Raw genomic sequence first — 22320 nt, forward strand, 5'->3', positions numbered from 1 at the left:
ACATTATTCCTATCCAGATGTGCATAAATCCTATCCCTTACAATTCTCTCTAAGACTTTGCCCACAACAGAAGTGAGACTCACCGGCCTATAGTTACTAGGGTTATCCCTACTCCCCTTTTTGAACAAGGGAACCACATTTGCTATCCTCCAGTCTTCTGGCACTACTCCTGTAGACAAAGAGGACATAAAAATCAAGGCCAATGGCTCTGCAATCTCCTCCCTTGCTTCCCAGAGAATCCTAGGATAAATGCCATCAGGCCCAGGGGACTTATCTATTTTCACCTTTTCCAGGATTTCCAACACCTCTTCTCTACATACCTCAAAGCCATCCATTCTACTTATTTGTGACTCAGTATTCACATCGACGACAATGCCCTGTTCCTGAGTAAATACTGAAGAAAAGTATTCATTCAGTGTCTCCCCAATCTCTTCCGCCTCCACACACAACTTCCCACTACTATCCTTGACTGGACCTATTCCTACCCTAGTCATTCTTTTATTCCTAACATACCTATAGAAAGCCTTAGGGTTTTCCCTAATCCTACCGACTAAGGACCTTTCATGTCCCCTCCTTGCTGCTCTTAGCTCTCTCTTCAGGTCCTTCCTGGCTACCCTATAACTCTCAATCGCCCCAATTGAACCTTCACGTCTCATCTTGAGATAGGCCGCCCTCTTCCACAATCCTTTCTTATAATAGTCTTTCTCCCATTTCAATCCAATAACGAAGATTAAAATGATATGGTCTTCACAATGCAAAAGAATGTAACAGAACAAGAGATACAGTGCACAAAGTCCTGTGGGAATGACCGGTTCACTGACTTTAAAAGGTCCTTGTGTTTTGAGGTCAAAAAATCATATCAAAAAGAATACCTAGCCTTTGTTTACGATTTCAAGTCACTGCAATTCATCCCACATTTATATTGACGTGCTGTCAATCGATGCAATGGCCATGAGGCCACAAGGTGATTTAATAACCCATCTTTCACGCTGAAGTGCTGAAACAGGGTGAGCTTCTTATGATTACAAAGACACTGATTTCTTGCTCCACATTGAAGGAAGGATCTTTATAATTGTTGAGAAATCTGGTTCTTCGCCTTGAAAGTAATAAAAATGGGCAAAATGAAAAACAAACATCCAACATTTGAGATAAATATTTCCTAATCAACCTGTTCAGAGCTGCTGTTATACACCTCTAGAACAAGTGAGACTTGACCCCAGGCCTCCTGATCCAGAGGCTGGGAAACTAACACTGCATCATTAGGGTCCTCCAACATTTGACATACTGTATATCAACAAATTTGCAATGTATGCTATTCACCTGATACTACTGACAGTGGCAAATCTATATTAGGCCTCAACTGGAGCACTTAGGAAAAATCTGAAAGGTTTGAAAAGATGCTGAACAGTTTTACTAAAAAGATAATTTTGCTTCTGTTGTATCTGCATCGCAGACTAACATCGCCAAATTCTGCCAAGGGTAACAATGTGATAATGACCAGATATCACATTATTGCTGGCTCAGTTACCCTTCATTACCCTCTGGCTCAGCTCATCTGTAGAAAGTTCCCCTGTTGTTTGAAGTAAAAACAGTGTAAAAAGCACTGATAGTGAGGGTCCGGTAATTTGTTTTTTTTTCAAAAGTACAAACAAAGGAGTTCTGTGTGCCAACAATGGAGACTGGCTCCCTGGAAGCTGGACTGCTTGTGGGTGTTAATGTTTGTTCAGAAACCATTGGACATTTGAAAGTAAGGTGCTGTCAACTGGGGGGTGAATGTTGCCAGGACACCAAGGACACCTCTCCTGTTCTTCCTTGAAATAATGCCTTGGGATCTTTAACATCCATCTCAGTTTAACTTCTCAACCAAAAGACAGCTCTTCTGACAGTGCAGTGCTCCTTCAGTAATGCACTGAAGTATCAGTCTGGATTTTTATGCACTTAAACACAAAACCTATTTCAGAGGAGAGTGTTACCAACGAAGCCACAATTAACATTAATTCTAGGGATGACTGATTTCAACTACAAACATTGCCAAAAAGAGGCAAGAAATTGAAGCTTTTTGTTTTGCACTCAGAGCTAGGACACAGGAAACGGACTTGAACAAAGGGGCATCATTATATAAGATTTGACATATCATTTATCAACAAGTCACCTAACGATGCTGAGGCCCTGAAAGCAAGCCCAGAAGACCTGGCAAATGCTTATTGTGGAACATCTAATGATTGATTTTTATCTGCCATAGAAGTAGCTGGCAGCATTGTATAATCTCAAGACAAACCCCATTATACATATATAGAAGGCTTGCTGCAGTGCTCCAGTGAAGCTCAGTATTAGCTAGAAAAACACTTTATTTTCCACTTGGGGACCCTGCAGCCTTCTGGACCTAACATAGACTTCAATAACTTTAGAGTCTGAACTCTCCTATATCCTAGCCCCCACCCCCACACACCAGGCCTTGTAATCACAGTCTGCTATTATACACAACCCATTGTTAGCCACTAACACTCTCCATTAGCAACTATTCACCCTCCTAGCCAGATCATTATTCACTCCTTTGTCTATCCAACTGTTTTTCTCTCTATTTGGGCTCCATCCACCTATCATTTACTCCTCACCCCATTCCTCATCCTATCTTCTCCATAAAAACCCACATTTTCCAAACTACCATCAGTTCTGAGGAAGGGTCACCTGACCCAAAACAATAACTCTGATTTCTCTCCACAGATGCCGCCAGACCTGCTGAGCTTTTCCAGCAATTTCTGTTTTTGTTCCTGATTTACAGTATCTGCAGTTCTTTTTTTTTCCCCTATATATACACACACATATAAAACCTAATAAAGGAAATTTGTGTTCAATGATAGTTCCAAGATTTTCTTTTATCCACTCTGGAATATAGCCATTGCTGGCTGGCCAGCATTTATTGCCCGTCCCTAGTTGCCCTTGAGGGAGGTAGGGGTGAGCTGTTTTCTTGAACCACTGCTATCCATGTACGGTAGGTTGACCCTCAAGACCCTCAGGGCGGATGTTACATGATTCTGATCAAGCAAGTGAAGGAACGGTGATACATTTCCAAGTCAGAATGGTGAATGGTTTGGAGGGGAACTTGCAGGTGGTAGTATTCCCATGCATCTGCTACCCTTGTCCTTCTAGCTGGAAGCAATTGTGGATCTGGAATATGCTGTCTACGGATCTTTGGTGAATTTCTGCAATGCATCTTATACATAGTTCTGTTGCTGTTGACATCCAAGGTGAAGAAAGTGATGCTTGTGGGTGGTGCCAATCAAGTGGACTGCTTTGTCCTACATGGTGTCAATTTTTTTGATTGTTGTGGGGGCTGCAGCCATTGCGGCAAGTGGGGAGTATTCCATCACACTGCTGACTTGTGCCCTGTAGATGGTGGACAGGTTTTGAGGTGTCAGAAGGTGAGTCACTCACCACGGTACTCCCAGCAGTTCAGGCAGCATCCCGAGGAGCAGTGCTGCCTGAACTGCTGTGCTCTTCCAGCATCACTAAACCAGAATCCGGTTTCCAGCATCTGCAGAAATTGTTTTTACACAGTACTCCCAGCCTCTGTCCTTGTCCTGTAGATATTGCATTTATATAGTGAGTCCAGTTGAGTTTCTGTTTAATGGTAAACTCCAGGATATTGATGATGGGGGTTTCAGTGATGGTAACACCATTGAATGTCAAGGAGTGGTGGTTGGATTGTCTCTTATTGGAGATGGGCATTGCCTGGCATTTCTGTGGAGCCAATGTTACTTGCCACTTGTCAGCCCAAGCCTGGATACTGTGACATTTGAACATGGACTGCTTCAGTTTCTGGGGAGTTGTGAATAGTGTTGAACATTGTGCAATTATTGGCAAACATCCCCACTTCTGACCTGATGTTGGAAGGAAGGTGATTGATGAAGCAGATGAAGATGGTTGGGCCTAGGGCACTACCCTGAGGAACTCCTGTCAAGATATCCTGGAGCTGAGATGACAAACAACCAATCAACCTCCAATAGGCCAGGTACAACTCCAACTAGTGGAGAGTCTGTCTCCTAATTTCCATTGATTCCAGTTTTGCTCGGGCTTTTTGATGTCAGGGGCTTTTACTCCCACCTCACTTCTGGAATTCAGCTCTTCTGTCCATGTTTGAACCAAGGCTGTAATGAGATCAGGAGCTGAGTGGTCTTGGTATAATCCAAACTGGGCGTTACTGGGCAGGTTATTGCTGACCAGGTAATGCTTGATAGCACTGTTGATAACAACCTTCCATCGCTTCATTGATGATCGAGAGTACACTGATAGGCAGTAATTGGCCAGGTTGGATTTGTCCTGCTTTTTATGTACAGGACATTCTTGTGCAATTTTCATTATTGTTGGGTAGATGCCAGTATTGTAGCTGTGCTGGAAGAGCTTAGCTAGGGGAGCAGCAAGTTCTGGAGCACAAGTACTCAGTATACTTATGGATAGGAACGGTTTAGAGGGATCTGAGCCAAATGCAGCTAAATGGGACTACTTCAGTTTAAAAAACCTGAATGACATGGACGAGTTGGGATGAAGGGCCTATTTCCATGCTGTATGACGACGATGACTCTACCATTGTTGGAATGTTATCCAGGGCCCATTGCTTCTGCATATCAAAATTATCTTGCATGATAACAGATAATATGATCAAATCATCACTCATATCACAAAAATTCAATAGGGAATCTACATCCACCATCTTTAAGCCTGAACAGTACTCGGCTTACTTCAGATAAACCTAAATGGAGAAGATGTCTCAAAAATTTGAGCAACAGATGAAGCTTGCCGTCTCTCTCAGCTACTATGCAGCAAATCCATTTGTGCCGTGTTTTGTTTTCCCCCACAAACATGATGTTGCTAGGAGAAACTGAGGACAGCAGATGCTGGAGAGTCAGAGTCAAAAAGAGTGGTGTTGGAAAAGCACAGCACCACACAAATGAATAATGTGATAGGAGGTTCAGTGCCAGTGCGATGCCAGATATGTAGGCTTTATACCTCAACGACTTGTTGACAGTGTTAATCAACACATCCTATTGACCATTCACAGCAGGCAGTTTGCTGATCATGCTCATCCACCCTGCACCCGCAGCCCTCAGAAAAGTATACCCACCATTCTGTTTTGATGAAGCATCATATCAAACTCAAAATGTTAAATGTAATACTCTTGGTGCACTTCCAATCCAATGGTGACTCAACTCTTCAGCACCCTCTGCCCATGCTATTCAAAATGGTGTCCCTGTGTTCAAGTCTGTTTCTTGCATCCTAGCTCTGATGAGGTCAAGGTGAGAAGCTTCAGTTTCACAAGTAAAGAGACTAAAGAAACCAACATTATTCTCCCTAGAAATAAAATTCTCAACCATTTTGACAGAATAAATTTTAAAAATTATATTCGGCAGCAGGCAGAACGATAATCAGGAGGCTCAAATCTATGACTAAATGGCAAAAATACGGGAGATCCAAGATGGTGGTGATCCTGTAGGTCTGCCTTGCTGAGCACTGCACCAGAACCCAGACACAATCAGCACTCACCCTCCCTTTCTCACCCATTTTGGTAAATATCGGTAGTTTTGGATCCCCAAAAGTGCCTTATATTAGTTTAATTGATTAAGAAAAATGACTCCGGGAAAAGGAGAACGAGGATTGCACCAAGCAGGGCACTCCCCTGCAGCAGCGCACATGCCCATGGCTGCAGCATTGGCCTCAGCGAACGCCCCAGAGGACTTAGCTGTGGAGCAGAGCCTGGTCTCGGAGTTGATGATACTCTGAGAGAAGATCAATTCAGTGATGGAGGAGATCTGGACCAGGCTGGAACCGATCTCGGTCACGCTGCAGAAGAATTGTAGTTTACATAGGATTTTTTTCTCTTTATTCTTTTTTTTCTTCTAAATTGTTTGTGGAGTAGGGCAGTAGTTTGTTTACTGTTATTGTTGTTATATTATGATTGCTTTTTTTTTGTAGTAATTTTCTAATTTTAAAAAAATTAAAAATCTTTTTCTCAATAAAAATATTTACAAAAAAATGGCAAAAATACTACTGAAAAAATAAGGATTTTTTTTGTTAGAGTTATAATGATTTGGAATATACCAACTAAAAGTATGATGGCAGCAAAATCAATAACAACTTTCAAGGAAAAGCTTACTGAGCTATCGGATTAAGTTTTAAGGCACAATGGGCTGAATGACCTCCTTTTACACCCCATACTGAAAACAGAGCCATTCCACACAAAGGCAGAAACATCATATTGTAACATTCTAAACACTGGAAGATTCCACAATATAAATGTATATCACATGCATTGATGGATATTTAGTAGTTCCTGCTAATAACCTAACCTTTGCTTAACATGCTATAAAACAAAAGCCTTGCAAATCCACAGCATTACAAGATTAAACACCTTGCATTAATTTCCTTTGTTTTAGCGCACTGTGCACTAACAATATTGTATTCACCCGCAGTCACTTTATCAATAACATATGACATTTTGCATCGGCTGCACTTTTCTTTAATCAATGAACGATCCTAAAAAAGGCAAGTGACTAATATTTAAAGATAGTCACTAATGATTGCAATGATTTTTTTCTTCTGATCAGATCAATTGAAATTGATTTTCTTGAAAAAGAAATCCAGACATGAAACATGAGTTGCTCCATAATCAAACTAAAATAAACTAGCATCAATCTGACTTAAACACATTGAATCCAGGCAGCAAGCATTTGCTAAACATCTGTCCTCCAATGGAGAAACAAAATTGATTTCTACTTTAGCAAGTTAAATATGTGATGGTAAATTGTGTATAGAATTACTGCTGAAAAAAGCCATTTGACTCAATGGGTCTATACCAGTGTTCATCTTCAACACAACTTGCAGGTCTCATTTCACCTAATCCTACCTGCATATCCTTTTTTTCCCTTTCTTCTGCACGGACTAATGAAACTTCCCCTGAATACAACTTCCATTACAACTATTAATAAATATCTTGTTGTTATGACACAGGGATCGTAAGCCAAATCAAATCAACCTCATATCACTCAACACAGTGAAATTCAAACATTTATTTAAAACAATTAAAACTTATCTCTATACATTCTTAAATTTTCCACATTTGAGATAAAGCATCAGCAATTACATTTTCTTTACCTGAAATATATTCAATTTTTATATTAAAAGGTTGTAATAACAAGCACCATCCAAACAATCTCAGAGTTTTAGTCTTAAATCTCCCAATAAAAGTTAACAGATTACAATCAGTAAAAAAAGTCTCATAGTTCTCATGTCAAACAAAAACTGTAAAATGTTGAGAACTGCAAGTCCTGACAATTCCCTTTTTCCTCAGTGGAATATCTTGCCTGATGTTGAATGAACTTCTTGGAAAAATAAAAGCAGAAGTTACTGGAAAAGCTCAGCAGGTCTGGCAACATCTATGCAGAGAAATCAGAGTTCATGTTTCAGGTCTAGTGACCCTTCCTCAAAAAGTTCTAAGGAAGGGTCACTGGACCCAAAACGTTAACTCTGATTTCTCTTCAGACATATTGCCAGACCTGCTGAGTGCTTCCAGCAACTTCTGTTTTTGTTTCTGATTTACAGCATCTGCAGTTCTTTCGGTTCTTGGAAAAGTAACCCACTGGCTTCATCACTCCAACCTTGTCACCCTTTAAGAGAACTACTCCAATCACCAAATCACTAGCATTTACTGCTCATTTAAGTGGTTTGTTAAAGTTAGGTGTCGTTACCATAGTTCATTTCTTAAGATTGCTTTTAGCTTCTCAAAGACTGCCTGTATTCTGCACCTGCTCCAGTGCGATCACATCCTTCCTATCGTGTGATGACCAGAACTGCACACAGTACTCCAGCTATGGCCTAACCAAAGCTGTGAACAGCTCCCTGCTCTCATAATCTATGCCACGACTGACAAAGGCAAGTGTCCCAAAAATCTTCTTAACCATCTTATTACTCTTGTCTTGTCACTTCTTCCACTTTTCAGGTTACAATTCATAAGGATGGTGTGGTCATCCCTCCTACCAATAACTTTGTGGATAGATAGATCTATTAGTGAAGACAAGGTTCAGTAGATTTTCAGACTTTTAGTTCACTCACTAACAGTCCAGCAGTTATGCCCTTTAGGACTAGGCTACCTCCATCAGTAGTGATGCTACTATGCCATTCTTCATGATGGACATCAAAATTACACCACCCAGAGTACATTTCAAGCCATGTTCAATGCTTTCTCCGAGTGGTGTTCAACATGCAGGAGTACTAATCCATCAGCCAAGTGGAGGTGATGCATGATAATCAGTATGAGGTTTCTTTGCCAGTGTCTGATCTGTTGGCATGACACTTCATGAAGTCAGGAGTCCATATTGAGGGCTCCCAGGGCTACTCCTTGCTGATTGGACACCACTCTGTTACCACCTGTGGGATGCGAACTGTGGTATTTGGTGACTATGGTATTTGGTGGTATTTTCGATTTTTCCTTTCCTTCAAACTTTGAATTTCTTTTTCCCTACTCTGCCTGATCCATTCGAGGAACGAATTCCACAAATACTTTGGATTCCTTCAGTGCTTCACTTATAATTGATACAAAAATCTATTGAACAACTGAAGGCTATTTAATCATGAGCAAGATAGCAGGCCATCACATCCAATGGTCAATATTTTCCACGATCCCAATATTCACAGACTTTCCAGGAGGAGCAAAGTGATAGCAACAGATGATTGTTAAAAATATTTATAATCTGTCATGAGAAGTTTATCTTGCATCTCTGGAACAGGTGGGGCTTGAACCCAGGACATCTGGCCCATAAATAGGGACTCAACCACTGCACCAAAAACACCTTAACAGACAGTTATAGCTCTACTCCACTTAATTAAGCTAATTTAGCAGAGTTTCTACAGAGCCAGTACATGTTTCATCATAGGAGAAAGAGTTGTAGTTTCATGGCATTTTTTAATGGGAAAGAAAAAAGGCTTTCTATCAAAAATGAAGTGGAGTTTTCCAGATACTTCAGTTGATAAATCTATGACCAAGGGCATGAAAAATTTATGATTCATCAAAAAGAAATAGAATTTTTATTCTTACTTACCATTGACTCACTGATACGAAGAAGTAGGAGTGCTTCTTCAACAATGTCCTCTGGGCAGAAGAGACTGAGAAAAACAAATAACGTACTGAATTAGGCAAAGTACACACTTCTTGATTTCTTTCATTCATTGTTAGAACAAGGCCAGTAACTAAAGAGACAATGTATGATTCATCAATGATAAAAAAATCCTTTGAAAATGGCATAAACACTTAATTCTGTGCCTTTCAATTAGCATGCTGTGAAGCATCTTTACATTTAATCTCTGATACATCAGTACACAATTGATGATGATTAAAACATACAGGCATTCAAGGGGTCAATGGATAAGTGCACCATGTGATGTGGTATTGATTTGTATAGACCAAGATAGCTCCAAGTTTAAATGCCGGTCTGTGCAAAGTTAGTTGATCTAAGCTACAGTAGGATGGGGGTACTTAGCTAAGTCTCAACGTCCTTGGGCTGAGAAGGGATTTTTGTTCAGTATCCAGGAACAACTGCTGGAAACTCAGAGATGCCTTTGATGTATGGTAGTGACATACCATCTCGTGGATGACTACCAGAATACTCTGACCCCTTGGCATCATGGTAGCCCACAAATATATAACACACTGAAACAGCTACTGATAAACCTAAAAAGGTCCTGTACCAACAACCAGCAAAACAAACATTGTATGCAAAATACCCTGCAACAAATGCTATATTCAACAGACAGGCAGGAAACAAGCCACCAGGATACATGAGCACAAACTAGCCACCAAAAGACATGACCCACTATCACTAGTGTTGTTACACACAGATGAAGAAGGACACCACTTCGACTGGGACAACACATCCATCCTAGGACGGGCTAAACAGAGACACACATGGGAATTCCTAGAGGTCTGGCATTGATACCGGAACTCCATCAATAAACACATCGATTTGGACCCCATTTACCAACCTCGGAGAGAAAGATCCAGAAATGATATCACCCACCTTAACAGACTAAGACAAAGTGGGTCAGAACACCAGCACTTCAGTGAAGGCTCACTGTTGATGTTATCTAACATGGTGATGAAACATCGGAGAACAAACCTACCAGCTCAGTGAGCAAACTTACAATCTTAACCTCAACCTGAGCTACAAATCTCCTCAAATATTGCAATATCTGGATGAGTGCTTCAAATATCATAACATTCAAAATATGGGTCAAGTTTAGGAAATTGGGATTAGCGCACTTTTAGTAGTAGTTATGTCAGTATAAACTCAATGGGCCAAAAGGACTTTTCTGCACTGTATGCATCTATGAGTATTTGATACAGCATTACTAATTGAGGCAAAACAAAATCCTGAATTAAATAAATTACCTCAGTATGAGCTGACTGTGCTAGAGGTCAATGGAGTTTTGGAATGTTGTTATCTTAAGAACAGAGTGCTGATGAGGAGATAAAGACCCCTCATAGAACCACAAAAGAAAAACGAGCAGTCATTCACCAGGTAGTGGTACCGCCCATTTCTTGTCAGAAGATATTGTGAGTAGCACATGAAATTAAAAAAACTCAGGTTTCCGTAAATGGGTATTTTATTGGCCAAAACTGCATACAGATGTTATGCAGTTTTGTAAACATGCCATAGTCATCAAGTTATAGGTAATTAAACCAGCAACCCCAATTCTAATACTGTCTTCTGACGAAACATTCAATCATGTACCAGTAGGCTATATAGGACCATAACTAAACAAAAGCTGGACATGAATGTATTCTTACAAGTATGGATATGACTACTCAATTTCCAGAGGCTATTTCCTGAAGGAAAATCAGAGCTAAGGTGTTATGAAAGAAGTAACACATTTTCACTTGCTGATGATCTAACTATGGAAGTACAGTCAGATTAAGAGTCAAGCTTTACGTCAAAACCTTTCAAGGATATTGCCAGTAGTTTGGTGAATAAATAACTGAAATCAACTGCATACCATCCACACACCCAAGGTACTTTAGAGAGGTTTCACAAAAGCGATTGCTAGGAGTGCCCATAGGACTAGGATAAAGGTTTACATTTTCTCCTTTTTGCAACCAGAGATTCTCAAAATGAATCCACTGACTAAAGTCTATTTGAATAAGTTATAGACATAGAATTATGAAAACCATTGAAACTGCTCAGGGATAAATTGTTAAGTTTGAAAAATTAATCTTCAATGTTACAGAATGTATTCACATTTCTCAGAAGGTTGACAAAGCGTGTAGAGTTGCACAATAACATCTGAAAACTTCACAAAAACAAAATGAAACAATGGGCAAATAAACATGCGACAACTAGAAATTTCGGAGCAGGAGATGAAGTTGTAATATTGTTGCCAATACAAGGTGAGCCATTAAAAGCAAAGTTGAGTGGTCCCTACAAAATATGTTAAAAGGCTAGGAAGGAGACATATCTAATTGGAAGAATGGAAGATAAAAGAAAGAAGGATGAGAGCAAAGGAGAAATGGCCAATTCCCAAAGCAAACTTCCTGGTATTGGATTAACACATTTGGAGGTATTAGAGAATTTAGACACTGTACTTTTGTACCTGGAGAAAGAGCAAGAGGGAGGTACAGTGAGATTGCTCAGGAGATACAAATATACACTTGGGTAAATCACATTAACCAAGCATGATGACGACGTAGGCAATCAAAACTCGATAAAATAAAACCCATATCGGTTAAGCGCAGAGAAACAGTCCAAATAACAAAGAAAATTCAATACATGTTGGAGAATCAATTTATCTAACCAAGCCAGTGGAGTTTTCCAGTAGAATTTGTTCCTAAGTCAGATGGTTCAACTAGATTATGTGTAGGAAAATGAATGCAATCACAAAGATGTGTTGTACCATATTCCCAAACTAGAAAATTGTACTGATAGGCTTGGTAATGTGTCACTCTGATTTTAAATTGATTTGTTAAAAAAATATTGACAGAGCCCACTCACAAGAAGGGCTAAAGAAATTTCTGTTTTTGTCACACCTAATGGATTGTAGCAATGTTGGTTATGCCATTTGGATTTCAAAATTCCCCAGACACATCTTAATGATTAACAAACAAAGTTACAGTCAAAATTCCTAATTGTATAGTTTACTTAGATGATATCATAGTATATGGATCCAACATATATAACAGTTAGAAACCTTGTTTAAACAATTATAGTCAGCCAGGTTGGTATTTAATCTTGCAAAATGAGAATTTACAAAAGCTTAAATGACATATTTGGGACATAATGAATGCCAAGGACAAACTTTCTTTTATTCACTGGATGTAGGCAACACTGGCTGGACTAATGGTTATTGCCCATCCCTAATTGTCTAGAGGGCAGTTAAGAGTCAAAAGATTTCTGTGGGTCTGGAGTCACATGTAGGCCAGACCAGGGAAGGATGGCAGATTTCCTTTCCGAAAGAACATTAGTGAATTAGGTGAGTTTTTCCTTTGACAATCAGCAATTTTCATCATTAGATTCTTAGTTCTAGATTTCATTGAATTCAAATTCCACCACCTGCCATGGCAGGATTGAAACACAGGTCCCCAGAACATCAGTCCAGCAGTAATATTACTAGCTCATCACTTACCCAGAACAGCAACAATAAGAGCCTTGATTGATTTCCTCACCCCCAAAACAAAACATAATAGAATGAAGTTTTTGGGAAAGTATGAATTTTATTGGATAGTTGTACCTAATTTTTAGTGCAATAGCTATAACTATAGCTAACTTGCTACACTAACAGACAAAGATAGTATAGTCAACAGAGTGTCAGGCAGCCTTTGAAAAGCTGAAAACAATATTAATGAATGAACCTGTATAAACTGCACCTCACCTCAATAAACCATTTAAGTTTGCGATAAACATGAACAATTTCGGGATTGAAACAGTTCTCCTACAGGAGATCATGGTCAAGATGGAAAAACCAGTGGGTTATTTTCCAAGTAATTGAATCAATATCAGAAAAGATATTCCACTATGGAAAAGGAGGCATTGGCAGTTTTGGGAGCTCTTCAACACTTTATGTTCAACATGGAAATGATGGTTTTAACTGATCATATACCGTTAACTTTTATTGAGAGATTTAAGATTAAAACTCCAAGATTGTTTAGACCAGGTTTATTGTTGCAAACATTTAAGGTGAAAATTGTACACATTTCTGGGAAAGAAAATGTACCTGCTGATGCTTTATCTCGAATGTAAATTGTGTCAAATGTAAGAATGTAACCAAGAAAGAAGCTGGTGGGAGAAGAATTGACTAGTTGTGAGTTTTGTGACGATTTCATCGTTTAAATTGTTACAACCTTGTCATAAATACATTTCTGAAATAGCATTTCGATCTTTTGAGGTGGGAGGCATGTTGAGACATTGAGACATAAATAATTTTCTATTTTCTTTTCTCATTTTTGGTAGGGCCATGGGCTGAGAATTGAAGGTGATATTTGGACTGTGAGCAGCAGCTTGTTTTTAAAAAATTGGGAAGAACAAACAAACTGGTATTTATTAATGAGACCTGGCCTGGGAGTCAATTGCTGGTTGATTATTGTTCAAAGAACACTGTATAAGTTTCAGCTCAAAGGCTGGTGAATGTCTGGATGTTAAAAGGGGCCATGTCAGGGAGGTTGGTACTGACTAACAAAGAGAATGTTGGACAAAACAGAAATAGGAACCAAAGTTTGAACTGTGTTTTAGATAGAAAGGCTATGTCAGTGAAAGCTGCTGGAAGGGAGTTTTGGTTGCTCTCTAGGTACCCTCCAGTTATACTTATTGAAAGCTTGGAGCATAGAATCTCAGTTGTGAGAAATAAATGAAGCCAACTAGAAGATGTTTATAAGAGTGTGGGGTTGTTTTTAAGAAGCTTGGGATAAAATCATAGACATTAATTAAATTATCTTGCTGTTGCTCTGCTGAAGTTACAACATTAATAAATTGTTAATTTTTGTTTGAGCTACAAAGCTGGTCTCTGATATCTGTTATCCTTAAAGTCTGGTTAGGAACCACTGGTGAAATTTTGAGGTTCATTGAGTGTTTCAGTTTTACTGTGTTGTGAACACAAAGATAGGGAGGCTGATTTGATTTGGCTTGCTGTCTCATATCATAACACTGTGCTTCAAAAATATTTCATTGGCCAGAAAATATTTTGGAATATCCAGTGGTCCATGCAAGTGAAAATCTTACTTCTTAAAAGAAAACATAAAGGTCTCTTTGACCAAGATCTACTACTTAACCAAACAACCTTCCTTCACAGAAGTCTAGGAAATGCAGGTTGGTGAATTGTTAGAATGAATTAATTCAGTCTTGGCTGAGATCAGTTAGATCAGCAGAGATTAGGGACTGAACCTGATGTCTTCTCACTCTGCATCTTTGTGCTACATCTCAATCACAGTGAGAGCATTATTCACAGATCAAAGCCACACCTTCTGCTGCAGTAGGCAATGCGATATTTCTCAATAGCGTAGGATTGTCATCCCCTTCAAGCAGAATTTCAATTCATTATTGAAAGAAATGGAAAAATGAAACAGCAAAACAATGGGAGCAAATGTGCTGTTTGTTTGCTGCATGCTCAGCAACTTGTTCAGAGTAACGAACTAGTCTGTTGTACGTTAATTTTGTTTACATGTGCATAAGGAAGACTACAACATGGCTTTGTAAAAAAATTGCAGTTTTATTTTATATGGGTGCATTTTGTGGGAGGATATAAATGGGAAGTGAATTTTATTTCGCCAAACTAACGGTGAATGAAATCAGCTTATCATTCTTTTCATGGGAATGATAAGCACTTTCCTTACAGCTCCATATAATTTGGGAATGAATAATAAACAATATGCATAAGTAAAGACACATACTTGTCTCCTTGATACAGTTGAGGACCAGTGGTTAGTGTGATCTGAAAAGGGTCACTTTTCTCATTTTTGAGCAGATCAGGAGGTGGCTCTGAAAATGGATTCCAATAACTGTCCTCACACAGGTTTCGTAGAAGTACCTCAGCCAGTTGTTTGGCTATTGTCTGGGAGTGAAGACAACAGAGTTGATTAGAATATAACCACAACTCATTTTTCAATATAAAGCATCAAAACATATCTTAATAAAAGTATTTAGTATGGGATGGATGTGTGTTTCTGTGGTACTGTGACCATCACAACAACATCTGTGAAAGCAAACAAGTCAGACTTAAGTAATGAAGCTCTAGAATTTCATTCAACTATTTTGTGGATCAGGAAAGAAATCCTACAAACTTGATTCATAAATGCAAGTTTATGGATAATGCCTTTGATATGCAAGAGTAGCTTGGATATATAAAAATAACTTGCATAATTCCTTGACATTTTATGTTCTTATATCAATTTTAAAATGGTAGCAATGTTCAGATACTCTCACCCTCAAAAGTACACTGAAAACTTTACAGTTCAGAGCTTGCACAGTAGTAGTACTTTCAACCCAGTCAGGTGGTTATACTTTAGCCATACGAGAGATTTGTGTGCATCTTGTAGAGCATACAGAATGAATGTAAGGCTGTCTTTGAGTGAGAGATTAAGCCAGCCCACCCATGTTATTTCAGATGGATTAAAAGAGGAATAAGAATTCTTGTTCAGTGTTCCGTCAACATTTAATACTCGACTAACATTATTATAAGAGATAAACTAGTCATTTTTCTCTCTGCTCATTCTGGGTATTGCTGTGTACAAATGTACTTTGTCCCTATTTTACAACATGGTGACCACACTTCAAATGTACTTTGAAAGGTTTTAGGAGTCCTGAGACCATGCTAGATGCTCTACAAATACATTTCTCCTTTTACAATGGAATGAACTAACATTCATGAAAGCATAACTGAAGAAATAAGAGCAGGAGTAGGCCGTCTGACCCAATGTGTCTGCTCCGCCATCCAATAAGATCATGTTTGATCTTCTCGTGGACTCGCCTCCACTTACCTGCCCACTCACCATAACCTTCAATTCCTTTACTTTTCAACAATTTACCTTTGCTTTAAAAACATTCAATAAGGTAGCCTCAACTGCTTCACTGGGCAGGGAATTCCACAGATTTACAATCCTTTGGGTGAAAAAGTTTCTCCATAACTCAGTCCTAAATCTGCTCCTGCCTATTTTGTGGTTATGTCCCCTGGTTCCAGTTTCACCTGCCAGTAGAAACGATCTCCCTGCTTCTATTTTAACTACTCCCTTAATAATTTTATATGTATCTCTAAGATTCCCCTCATTCTTCTAAATTCCAATGAGTATAGTCCCAGTCCACACAATTTGTCTTCAGAAGCCAAACCTCTCAATTCTGGAATCAACCTAGTGAACCTCCCCTGCACCCCCTCCATTGCCAATACATCCTTTCTCAGGCAAGGAGATCAAATCACACATACTAACTAGTGGTGGCATGAACACTTCCAATTGGATATTATGAAGAGTTTTCCAACAATTTCAGAGAATCGTAGAATGCCTACAGTGCAGAAAGAGGCCATTGAGCCACTGAGTCTGCACCAACCTTCCAAAGAGCATCCCACCCAGACGCAACCACTGATCCTACCCTCTAACCCCGCATTTACCATGGGTGATTCACCTGGCCTGCATATCCCTGGACACTACTGGGCAATTTTGTATGGTCAATCCACATAATCTGCACATCTTTAGATTGTGGGAAGAAATGGAGCTACCTAGCAAACACCCAGGCAGACACAGAGAACGTGCAAACTCTACACAGACAGTCGCCCAAGGCTGGAATTAAACCTGGGTCTCTGTTTCATACAGGATTCTGGAGATAACAATTGGTAAAACAGTACTTGCAAGGGAAAATTGAATCACGTCCTTGAAAATAATCAAATAAAGTTTCAATGCTGACTCAACTGAAAATTAAAAATTACAATACAAAGAAATAAATGATTTGGCATATAAGTCAAAAACCCTCCAAAAACTGAAATCAACTTCAACATTCCCTCTAAACTGTGGAAGTGCAGCCAATCCAAGGTTCCACGCATGCTGACCACCATGCCTCTGCATTAATTTCCGGTTTCAGACCACTGCTGCACATAGATCTCAGGAGGTCTGAGCACCAAAATAAATATTAGAGAGAATATTGGTCAACTTATATGCCAAGTATAAAAGTAAACTGGAGGGGAGAGTGTGGCCCATCACTATTTTGAAATGTCATCAATATCTGATACAAAAAGTGGGGTCTTAAACTCACATGCACCTTCGCAGCACAGCCAATTTGAACTGCTTGATCCTTTCTGTACAGTTAGAAGGTACTGGAAAATTGAAGCTGACTACAAATGACAGAATAGCATGTCATGGCAAAAAGAGTACCAAATTATCTGCAAAAGTATGACTTTTGTCAGGAAAATGGGTAATTTGACATGCCAGATTCACCCATAATCCATAGTTTTCAGTAATAACAGAAGAGATTAAGGAACATCTTATTGCAATGATAGAATATTTACTTCAAATAGCAACTCATCTGCACAAGTGGAGCCCTTTACATTTGCTTTGCACTGAATTTTAATTTCTATTCTTAACTATTTCATAGTTAAAAATCACACAACACCAGGTTATGGTTCAACAGTTTTAATTGGAAGCACTAGCTATTGGAGTGCCGCTCCTCACCACATGATGAAAGAGCAGTCCTCCGTAAGCTAGTGCTTCCAAATAAACCTGTTGGACTATAACCTGGTGTTGCGTGACTTTTAACTTTGTCCAGCCCAATCCAACACCGGCACCTCCAAGTCATAACTATTTCATGATATTCTTTGAAAGATAAAAAGGCAGGAGTGTAAGATTAAGCTCTAAAGTAGTTCAATTTCACAGTCACAGATACATTATCAAGCATTCACTTAAAATATTCAGAGAACCGCAGATACACTGAGTCAAACTGGCCACATCAATGTCTTGTTGGCAGTGTATAAATTTAGCCCCACTTTACCATTACATCACTAGCATCCAATCAAAAGAAAGCTGCATTAACTCAGATCTCAAGCTCTAACATGTCACTAATTACATACTGAATGATTGTACTGATTCTACTGGAAACAAGATTCTCAGAAACGGCCAACTATATAAAAGAATCATGAAGCTAATAGTTCTATAAAATGAGAACAAGGCATTTGAAATGTCATTGAAACTAATGAGAAAAGTCTGCATATCAAATGAAGCTCTCTGACAGATAACTGGTCATTTGGATACTCAACTCCTTCTGGCAATTGAGGCAGTCTAATCAACATTTGTAGCTAATACACACTTTCATAAACATTATTCAAGAATTACTGTTCTATCTCACAGACATAGCAAGATATACAACATTATGACACTGAGCTTCAGGGTGCAGCATTGATTCACAGCAATGTTCTGTGACATTACTGAATTGAGTCAATAGTGGAAAATGGAACACTGTGAGACAAGCTTAGGATGATGCACATTATCTAATGCTAGCAGGTTGTTGAGGAGAGAATTGGCACATCTTTACATGTAGAAATGCATAGACTTGTCTCTTGCTTTTTGTATTTAAAAAAATGTGTTCAACATGGTCAGCTGGTTCAGAAATAAAAAACTTACAAAATGTCTCATTTCAGCCTTACCATTCTGAAATTCTGTGTGGGTCTTGTTTCCATAGCTCTTAATATTTCCCGCATTTGTTTTATTCCCTTGGCTAGGTTCCTGTGACAAAGAAACATAATAGATTTGTTGCTCTGTTAATCCTAAAGCAATCTCTCCTATATCACAGCAAGAACTAACTCTTTTTAAAAAAAACATAAATGACTTTGGGATATTCCAACATTTTGTGAAAGGTATTTTAAATATAAATATTTTTCTTACTTCCACATCATTCAACTACTCTAAGTCAGTAAAAGACTACTTTAATAAGTTGTCATTCTTCATTTCATAAATGCCATGCACATTCCTCTAAACTAATTATTCCTTAGGTGCCAAAAGACTCAAAATGCATTCAATCCTGAGTTACCAGATGATCTGCATCGTGAAAATGCCTTATATAACATCTACACAAGAACATGAATATATGTGTAAAGACCATACCTTTTTCATTTTTGTATTTTTGACTGCAGACTGATATGGGAAAAGGACTGATTAAAAAAAGACCAAGGTTTGACAAAGGGATTACTGCACCTTCAAAAAGCAAGTTACTACACTCTTTGGGAGTGACATTTGCAGTATTACTTGTTAAAGCAGTGGGGGAAGGTTAATTACAGATTTTGCAAATATCCTTTGTGTCAGCCAATCTGGCCAGCAAGTAGCTCATTGGTCTGAGAAGTGATAATCAGTTGTTGATAACAAAGGTCTTCTGCCTGACAAAAACCATGTGATTGGTTCCGAGATAGGTGAACAGTTTGTGGTTGTGAATGAGAAGCCTTCGGACCTATAGATGGCATCTCTCTTTGCAGTAAGTGAAGTCCCCGAAAGCCTGAAGGAAGCCAGTTTATTTTTCCTCACCAGTTGCTGGAAGCTGTGGCTTTTAACCAATAACCAAGAGATTTTTGTGAACCAGTTGTTCTGTTTCTCCAGCAAATAAGAAGCACCCTGAGGACAGCAATTATTAACAACAAATCTTGACAAGCAAGAGGATCATTTCATGTTGAACTACCTTTTAGTTTTTCCCTCCACCCCTTACACCAACATGTTTGTGTAAACCTTTTCTGTGTGGGGGCTTTTTTTCTTTAATAAGGAGTTCAGACTTTTAACTAGTAGAGTTAAATATCAACAGTCCATAGATGTTTACCTGTAGCAAGAATGTTTTTTTTTGTAATAAACAGCAATTCATGTTAAGTACAGAAACTTGGAATTACAACAGCTGGGTGTTTGATGATCAATGCAGACACAATGTACTTATAGTATTTGAGAGATAATTTACTGACAGGTTGTTTACCCAAGTGATTAAGTGGCTCAAGTGATGCCATGTTTGGTTATTATCTCACTCAAACAAAAGTATTTAGGACACTAGCATAAAACTAAAAAGTTTACCTACTTGCCATTTGGTATTCCATTAATGGTGTAAATATTAGATAGCTATTATTCAGTCACCCTTGAATTTATCAATTAACAATTTCAACAAACTTAATTATGAGTGTTTATAACAATGGACAGGTAGATTTGAAGTTAGTATATAACAAGCAATCCATAAATTGGGCATTTAATTTGGGACATTAGCACAATTAGAATCTGAGTTTCAAGGAAGCATAGATATAGTAGCAATTCACTCGACGAGTAATCCGGAGACCCAGGATAATGCTCTGGGAACAAAGGCTCAGAAGATTCCACAAAGACAGATGGTGAATTCATTACCAATCAGGAATTTAAAACAAAACTAGCCTAAGGGTGATTATGGAACCAGTTCATTGTCATAAAAATCCACCTTGTTCATAAATGTCCTTCATGGAAGGAGACCAGTCACCCTTACTCTGTCTGGCTTACATGTGACTCCAGACACACAGCAATGCAGCTGTCTCCTAAATGGCCCAGCAAGCCACTCAACAGCAATTAAGGATAGGATGCAGCAAGCAGTAGCCACATCCCATGAACAAATTAAAACAAATATTATAGAAGGCAGTGATTTGGTCTATGGTGGAACTCTTTGAAAAAGATATCCAGTTAGCCTTTTCCTTTTCTGACAGGCCTGTAAAGTTCCCCCTTTAATTATATATCCAATTCCCTTTGAAACGTTACTCTTGCATCTGCTTCCATCAACCTATTAGGCAATGCATTCGTAATCATAATTTGCTGCATTAAAATAATTATCTTCATCTTACTTCTGTTCTTTTTGACAATTAATTTAAACTTAGGTCCCCTGGTTATTGAACCTTCTGTTCTTGAGGTCAAGAATAGCATTAGATTAAAATGTTGCAAAGAATACTAATAAGTGTGAGGAATGCAAGTGCTTTAAAAAAACAGTAAAGAAACCAAGAAGTTAATAATAAAGGAAAAGATAAAATGAGAACAAACTAGGCAGGAATTCAAAAAAAGCACTTTATCACAGCTTTGTAAGTATGTAAAAGGAAAGTAGCTAAATTAAACATAGATTCCTTAGAAACAGAAACAGGAGAAATTATCATCAGAATGAGGAAATGGCAAGGACATAAAAAAACATTTTGTGTCAGTCTTCACAGAAGAAATGAGTTGCACATTAAAAATTAAGGGCAAATTAGCATGAGGAAATTAGGCTATTTAATATCAATAGTGAATGAATACCAGAGAAATTCAAGTGTCTAAAATCTAACAAGTGTTCAAGACCTGATGGCCTATATCCTAAGAGAGATGGCTAGAGACATAATGAACACATTGGTTGTGATTTTCCAAATATTGCAATAGTCTGAACTGTTATCGAGTCATAGTGTCAATTCGTCCACACCAACCAGCCCATATCCCTCTAAACCCTTTCTATTCATATACCCTGCCAGATGCTGTTTAAATGTTGCAATTGTTCCAACCTCCACCACTTCCTCTGGCAACTCAGTCCATACAGGCACCACGTTCTGCGTGAAAACATTGCCCCTAAGGTCCATTTTAAATCTTTCCCTTCTCACCCTAAACCTACGCCTTCTAGTTCTGGACTCCCCCACACCAGGGAAAAGACCTTGTCTATTAATCCTATCCATGCTCATGATTTTATAAACCTCTAGAAGGTCACCCCTCAGCCTCCAACGCTCCAGGGAAAACAGCACAGCTTATTCAGCCTCTCCCTTATAGCTCAAACCCTCCAACCCTGGCAACATTCTTATAAATCTTTCCTGAACCCTTTCAAGTTTCAAAACATCCTTCCGATAGTCCATCAGAGCACAGGAAGAAGGAGCAGAAGTAGGTCAGCTCTACTATTCAATGAGATCATGGCTAACCTGATTATCCTCAACTCCAATTTCCTGTTTTCTGGGTAATCCAAGATGGAGGATGGGAAAAATTTCTGGCTGTAACAGGCTGCTCCTTTTTTGAGGTTTTCGAGGTTTGGAGGTGATTTCCTCAAATTCCAGGAGCAGCAATTACTGTTGTATATGCTGTTGCATCGTTTTGGAACTTTAGAGGAAAAAAGTCAACATAACAGTACTTTTAAGAGGGAGAGGAACAGACAAAGGCAGCACATGGTGAGGTCGGTGTAGAAGACAGATAGAGAAAGAAACCCACACTGCTCTCTGACACAGCAGTGAACCTGTGCAGTTACTGCCTTTGCTGTTTAATTTATGTATCAATGGACGCCAGAGTGCATCTGCGAAGACTAACAAACAGTGAAATTCACAACT

At 38.8% G+C, this 22320-nt stretch overlaps 1 protein-coding gene across 2 annotated transcripts in view; it reads right to left on the reverse strand.

The window, feature by feature from the left end:
* The window catches only part of LOC122552723 (tetratricopeptide repeat protein 7A-like), a 417993-nt gene that overhangs the window by 318431 nt on the left and 77242 nt on the right, over window positions 1-22320 (reverse strand). For both annotated transcript variants that reach the window (XM_087991260.1, XM_043695623.2), the window contains exons 6-8: window positions 18655-18733; window positions 14924-15084; window positions 9093-9156 (exon numbers count right to left, since the gene is read on the reverse strand). In XM_087991260.1, coding sequence (XP_087847386.1) covers window positions 9093-9156; window positions 14924-15084; window positions 18655-18733 — 304 coding nt within the window. The remainder of the gene's footprint in view (window positions 1-9092; window positions 9157-14923; window positions 15085-18654; window positions 18734-22320) is intronic.

The sequence above is a fragment of the Chiloscyllium plagiosum genome, unplaced genomic scaffold (genome assembly GCF_037043375.1).
Source record: "Chiloscyllium plagiosum isolate Xiang-an unplaced genomic scaffold, Cpla_swu_hap1 HiC_scaffold_10, whole genome shotgun sequence".
NCBI lineage: Eukaryota > Metazoa > Chordata > Chondrichthyes > Orectolobiformes > Hemiscylliidae > Chiloscyllium > Chiloscyllium plagiosum.